The following is a 6,693-nucleotide window of genomic DNA, read 5'->3' as shown; positions in this document are numbered from 1 at the left end:
GACGTCATCGCCGATGGCGAAGCCCCTGCTCTTTGAACATGACCTTGCTGAAGGACCAGCTCCGAGGCGTGGCTGGCGACGCCGCGTCGTCGGGCAGCAGCGAAGTCTTGCGGACTCGCCGGCGACGGTGCGGAAGCGGTCGACGAGCTGCGCCGACGTCGACAGGCCGCGCTGGTAGGCCGAGGGGTTGATGGAGGCGATGGCGGCGTTGACGACGGCGTCGTCGGCGGCAATCTCCTTGAGGGCGACGAGCTCGCGGACAAAGGGGCGCGGGTGGACGCTGCCGCTCTCGAGGGCTGGCGCGCACGGCCTCGACGGCGACGTGCAGCTGCTGGGTGCGCTGGTTCGTGTCGACGACGTCGTTCCATCCGACCGTCAGCTTCTCGAGGTTGGCGACGGCGGCCGACAGGTCGTTGAGCTTGCCGAGGCGGCCGTCGCGCTCGTCCTCGACGCGCTTGCGGACCTCGCCCGTGAACTCCTTCTTCAGGGCCAGGGCCTGCTCGAGGAGGCTGTTCTCGAGGCGCTGGTGGCCGAGCTGCTTCTCGCGCTCGAGGAGGACCTTGACGCGCTCGTCGTAGCTGTTCTTGACGCGCTTCATCTCCTCCTCAAACTCGCCTCGCCAGTTGGCCTCCTGGGCGGCCATGGCGGCCTCGACGCGCTTGACGAGGGCATCGGCGGCGGCGTCAAAATCGTTGATCCGCTGGCGGACCTCCTCGGCGGCCTTCTTCTCGACCTCGCCGCGGACGTCCTTGACCTTGCCGCCGACCTTGTTGAGCTCGCTCTTGGCCTTGTCAATAGTGGCACCGTAGCGGCCCTGCGCCTTGTCGGCGTTGACGACGGTGATGATGTCGTTCAGCATGTGGACGAGGTCCTGTACCAGGGGCTCCATGGCGTCGTTGACCTTGAGGGGGTCAATGGGCGCAATGGGCGGCAGCCTCGAGGGCTCGTTGACCTCGGGGGCGCGGAACGCCTCGGTCGACTGGGCCTTGGCGGGCTTGGAAGCGACGGGGGCGGCCTTGACCTCGACAGGGGCCTCGACGGGAGCGACAGGCTTCTCGGCGACAGGGGCGGGCTTAGGCTCGGGGGTCGGGGCGGGCGCCGCAGGAGCCGTTGGCTTCTTCGGGCGGCAACCTTGCCGGAGGACTTATCAACAGCGCTGACTGGGGGCAGGTGGGTGGGCCGTGGCGGCGCCCCTCAAGGGGCGCGCTCGGGGGGAAAGGGCAACTTGGGGGCGGGTGTGGGGTTCTTGCTGTTTTGTGAAGAGTTGGGGAGGGGCTGGCGAAGTCCATCTCTCAAGGGAAGAGGACGGCCTGGTTCGCCAAAGGGGGACATTTTTCGGGGAAAAAAGCCCGGGGAAGGTTGTCATTTGATCCCTCGAGTACTTGAAACCCACCCACCAAAAGCCGAGAGCACCGAGGACGGCGAGGGTCAGCACAAGGTTCCTCAGACGGCGGAAAGAAAGCCCTTCTTCGGGAGGCGCGGCCCGAGGGGGAGGAGGCGGCGGGTGTCGTCGGGCGTCGTCGTTGAGGGTGTCAACATCCACCCGAGTTCGGGGAAGAGGCTTGGTCCGCAGGCGGGAGGAGGTTGCGGGTGTCAGGGGAATGTTATCGGCGGGGATAGTAGGCTCGGGATCGACGAGTCTGGGAGGTTTGCTCTCCTTGGCTGTGTTGGTCTCGATGGTCGGCAGCTTGACGGGCTGGGAGACAGGATCGGGCTTCCTGCTGTCGGCAAAGTGCCTGGAGCTGGCACGGAGGGCGGCGACGTGCCATTGGCGGCCGACTGCGGACGCAGTAGGGGCGCGGCCAATCGCCCTTGCTGACCGAATCGATGTTCGCAACATGGGGGCGTGTGGTGGCCGGTAAGGGCGGAGTAGAGGGTAGAGGATGATGGGTGATGGGGGTGGTCAGAAAGAGGTGATGTGATGGTCCGCGCGAGGTTGACGACAGGCCCAGGCACAAAAAAGCTCAGGATGAAGTTCGGCTAATCAAGCTTGGTCCTGGCTGCTGGCCCGCCGCCCGGCTGTCCGCTGGCGGCTGTCCACTGGCCTGTGGCCTGTGGCCTGTGACCGGGCCAGGGCTAGCGCTTCCTGCTGCTGCCGGACGGTAGGAACCGGGATGACCTCACTGCTGCGTCTGGCTCTGCTCCGGCAAGGCTGTCTACATCGAAACAGACAGGAATCACCAGCACGCAATCGACCAGCGCAATCTTTCTCGTACGGTCTTCCCATGCTGTGGTCCGACATCCATCGCCAGCATTAACAATACAGCACACCACAGCACACCACACCCATGTCAAAGATTGCCGTGTCTTGCGCCTAAGAGTAGCTTCCTCTATCGCATACTGTACATCCCCAAAATGCTAAGGATGCGCCGCTTCCACCTCTCTCACTCTTCCCGCGAGGGGGCCCTCGATTGCCCCACCGCGTGTGCTCGCCCCCGGAAGAGTTGTGTCTCTCTGTGTGCTCCTCCGTTCCTGTAGCGAGCCCGGGCCGCTACGGCTTACTACTGACAACCAATGGCGGCCCTCGTGAAAGACGCGAATGTAAGGTAAGTCACAGATCAAAATGCAGTGTCGGTATTAAAATGTCGGGGCAAAAAAAAACGCCATCATGTCCCCCCCACCCTCCACACAACCCCGTCCGAGGCTGCGCTGTGTTCCTGTTTGGTGTCCGAAAGGTCTTCGCTTGGCTTGCCCGCCAAGAGAAGCAAGCTGTCGTTGTGGTGTGTAGGTAGGTAGAGAGAGAGAGAGAGCCAACGTCTCCTTTCTCTGTCGTGACCTCCCCTCACGCACGTGTCAAGGAGAACTTCTGCAAACAGCAGTCGCCTGTCACCAGTCGAAAAGGACAGCACGTTGCTTAGCAGCTGCAGCCTCCGCCCATGGTGTTGTTCGCGTTTTCGGGGGTCAGGCTGACGCCCTGTCGCTGGCCTGGCCGCGCGTGCCTAGGGCCGACCTGATCCAGGGGCAGCTTCTTCGCGATGGCCGTGAAGAGCTCGCGGACATTCTCGGCCGTCTTTGCCGATGTCTCAAAGAAGAGCAGACCGGCCTCCTTGGCGTAGGCCTCGGCATCAGCCGTGGAGACGGCGCGCTTGTCGGGCTGCTCGGTGACCAAATCCAGCTTGTTGCCGGCCAGCGCGATGATGATGTTCTCGTTCGCTTGACGCTGCAGCTCCTTGACCCAGGCCTTGGCCTTGTCGAGGGACGACTACCGTCTGTTAGCCGGCTTTTTCACATCCGCGCCAGTTGGCATGTGGGTGGGGGAAACATACGGATTGGGTAATGTCGTAGACGACGACGGCACAGTTGGCGTTGCGGTAGTACATGGGGGCGAGCGACTTGTAGCGTTCCTGGCCGGCGGTATCCCAGATCTCAAACTTGACTGTTGTGTTCTCGTCGAGCGAAATGGTTTGCGTCAGGAAAGCAGCGCCGATGGTCGATTCCCGATACGAGTCGAATTGGTCCTGGACGTCTAGTCAGCGGCTTGGTCGTCGTACATCACTCCAGCGCTTGGGGGGAGTGCTCACCTTGACGAATCGCAAGACGATGGAGCTCTGTGGCAGGTCAGCGACATGTACAATGCATCTCCGCCGAGGCTGGGGCGGGCTACCTTTCCAACGGCGGATTCTCCTACGAACTGTGTCAGCGATGATGTATGAATTCCCAAAATGAGCAAACGGTGACTAACCCAGAAGAACAAGCTTGAACTGCGCAAAGCGAGTGTTGGAGCCCCCGCGGCGGCGGGAGCGCCTGGACCGCACGGGAAGCCATGGTATCTGGTGGATAGGGTCGAGGAAAGAAAGTGGCGGAGGGTTGGGAGTTGGAAGTGTCGGCGGATCAGGTCGACGGCGATGGGCACGGAAGATAGGTTGCAGATAGGAAGTGGAAGTATCCGTTTGTAACGCGGGGGGGTGGTTGGGGCGAGGAGTCGTTGAGGGAGCGCAAGAGGTGGTAGTCGTAGTGTTGGTGGTGATGGAATCGGAGGGTCGGGTGATGGACGAGCCCGCTTCAGGAAACACTGCCTATGGGGGACTTCGGACTTTGGGGACTGGGCTCTCTGGGATGGAGGGAAGCTTGGGAGATGGCGAGGTGTTCCTCGACGGTGACTGGCTGAAATGGACCTTGCACACGTCAGGCCCACGCCCAGCAGAACCTCAGCCTCGCTGCTTTTAGCCTGAGCCGAGACTGAGTGGGCCCTTGAGCTTGATCGTGGCTTAGCTAGCATAATTCAGGTACATGTGCACAAAAGTCTACCGTAAAACCGCTGGCATACCGTAAAAAGATAACAACATCAACGGCGGTGCACCGCTTTTGGTCCCGAATTTCCAGGACGTCGGTCGACATTGGCTGACTAACCCTGACAGTGAGGACGCTCGTGATGATCATCATCTGTGTACTTTATGACAGACAGGCCTGGACTAGACCATGTCTTGCAGCTGGAAACGCGATGGGCCATGAAACGAACAGCTCGCAGACACTGAAAATTCGCTACCTTAATGAGGCCGGCGTCGTGTTCCCCCTTAGGGACACCGGCAGACATATCAGCATCGATAAAGACGCCTACGGGATGATTTGCACATGAGGCGGCGTGTTCTTTCTCTCGTCAAACGACTGCCATACCAAGCCGCTAGCGCCGGGACAAGGGAGGGGGTTATATTCTTTCCAGAAGCCGCTATCGCTAACTATTTGCACGTGGATGACAACCCCCTCGTGAGCTCTCGCAAAGCGCATTCTTCCTTTAAAGATGACAGTTCGGATCAGACTGATCGAAAAACCCATCTCCCCGAAGACGTGGCCCTGATGTGCCCTTGGCAGTCAGATGGGCTGACCTGGATCCGCGGCACTACAACAAGTCAGTTTCTTATCAAATATATCAAAAACTTGTGGATTGAACCAGAAGAAAAGTTGACCTAACACATCGTCTGCCAAAGATGCCATTCGCACATTCTGGGACATATGCGAATATTCCTCCCGGACTATTTTCGAGGACTTTCAAGACGAGGGGTCTGATGTTCAGTACCATTATCGCAACTGGCCGACCTTTCATACACCTTTTATCTTGAAACGATACATTCGGGACCTATGGAGCTTGGAGTATCTACCTCTACGCGGCGAAGAGAGAATTGCCGCAACTAGGTATGTCAGTACCCTGCTCGCAGCACCTACCTCTAATTGCCCTATTCTAACCGAGTCGTGGTTGAAGCATCAGGACGTAAGGGGCGCGCTCGTTGCTCATACTCTCAAGAAAGACTACGGATAGCCGGATGAGTTCCGGGCTAATGCCTGGGAGCGAAATGAGAAGCGCACGCTGAAAGCTGTCAATAGCATGGCAAAAGAATTGAAGCAAGATCGAGGCGGGCGGGGCGACGACCTTGCTGAACATTGGCTGAGGGAACCAAGGCAGATACCCGAAGTTACTATACCATACATACTTGGAATGAACTTCACGACCAACGACCTGTACAAAGAGACTTGTGGAGGAGGTAGTAGGTGAATGCTCTACTTTGGCTGGCGGTATCAAGAGGCTCGCGCACCAAGTCACGCTCGCAAACATGCCTTGCCTGCACACGTGGGATCCAGCCATCGGATCGGACTGCAGGGGCATGTGGGCTTGGACGTATCTCTGCGTTCTGGGCATATGAAGCTGGAGCAACCAGCCGGTCCCTCAGGCTAGGTATTTTTAACTAGCGGTCAGTAAGGCAGTGCGACAGTTAATCAAGCATCGTTGTCCACCTGTAAGTCACGTCAAAACGGAACTACATTCAATCTTCGTCCTTTGTGCACAACGTGCATAAACTCTCTTCTAATGACTTCGACTGAGGCGTGGCGAGTGCGTGGCTGAGCTTGGTCTGAGCCAAGCCTGAGCAAGAGCGGCGAGAAGGCTAACCAGATTAGTCCGGCGCCACGGGTGGTGGTAAATGTAAATCCTAGAACCAAAAGCATCCACTACTACACTACGGCAGCGTCAGAGAGCGCAGGTGGCGGCGAGGGTCGTCGTCACAAGGTACCTCCTGTGCAGCGCCGGGCCAGTACGGTGCCTTACCTTGTGTCTTATGTAATCCACGTGATTGCCCACTCCAGGCTGCCACTTCATTCTTCCACCGGTACCTCCCAGGCTTGCCAGGCATGTGAGGATGGAACTGAGGGCCCTGTAAGGTAAAAAGTCTCAGTCCCACAGGACCACCCCTTGCGCCCCCACCCCACTCCCCCGTCCCTAGAGCAACTGGCTCGTGCGCGTCAGAAGCTCAGAAGGCAGAAGGGGCGAGCCCGCCAAGCTCCTGCCAGTGACAGTGACGAGGGCACGTTTGGGAAGTGACGACAGCAGCTTGCCAATTGGGGCCTCAACACCACCCACCACTGCCACGATCTGAGCTGTCCACTGCTTTTTCCAACAGCCCCGCGTTGCGACAGCCACGGCCACACCTCGCACACTTCTCTTCGTCACTTTCCAGGTTTTAGTTTCTTGATTTCTTTCCAAGGACTCTGACTACTTTCGTCTGCTTTGCCCCCTCCCAGGCCCTTTTCAGTTACCCACCCACGGCCATGGCGCCTACACTCCCCTACCGCGACATCAACGTCAAGTTCGCCAGCGACTCCTACATCTTCACCTCGCCCTCTTCTCCCGATGCCCCGGCCCTGATCATCGACCGCCCCACTGGCGACCTGCGCCTTGGTGACGGCGGTCTCACCAAGCGAGCC

General features: G+C 59.2%; 2 protein-coding genes across 2 annotated transcripts in view; both read right to left on the bottom strand.

The window, feature by feature from the left end:
* The window catches only part of VDBG_07244 (conserved hypothetical protein), a gene marked incomplete at both ends in the record, with an annotated part of 2,313 nt that extends 473 nt beyond the window's left edge, over positions 1 to 1,840 (bottom strand). The window contains 3 exons of the mRNA XM_003002627.1: positions 4 to 252; positions 308 to 1,117; positions 1,394 to 1,840. Coding sequence (XP_003002673.1) covers positions 4 to 252; positions 308 to 1,117; positions 1,394 to 1,840 — 1,506 coding nt within the window. The remainder of the gene's footprint in view (positions 1 to 3; positions 253 to 307; positions 1,118 to 1,393) is intronic.
* A 925-nt stretch (positions 1,841 to 2,765) lies between these two features.
* Positions 2,766 to 3,765, bottom strand: VDBG_07243 (GTP-binding protein ypt5; the record flags this gene model as incomplete). The annotated part of the gene is made up of 4 exons (XM_003002626.1): positions 2,766 to 3,202; positions 3,267 to 3,458; positions 3,522 to 3,624; positions 3,683 to 3,765. The coding sequence occupies 4 exons, from the start codon at positions 3,763 to 3,765 to the stop codon at positions 2,855 to 2,857; spliced, it is 726 nt and encodes a 241-aa protein (XP_003002672.1).
* Positions 3,766 to 6,693: the final 2,928 nt, after the last annotated feature.

The sequence above is a fragment of the Verticillium alfalfae genome, genomic scaffold (assembly GCF_000150825.1).
Source record: "Verticillium alfalfae VaMs.102 supercont1.9 genomic scaffold, whole genome shotgun sequence".
In the NCBI taxonomy this organism is placed as follows: domain Eukaryota; kingdom Fungi; phylum Ascomycota; class Sordariomycetes; order Glomerellales; family Plectosphaerellaceae; genus Verticillium; species Verticillium alfalfae.
The sequence above is the reverse complement of the archived record's forward strand: the minus strand, read 5'-3'. Positions and strand labels throughout refer to the sequence as shown.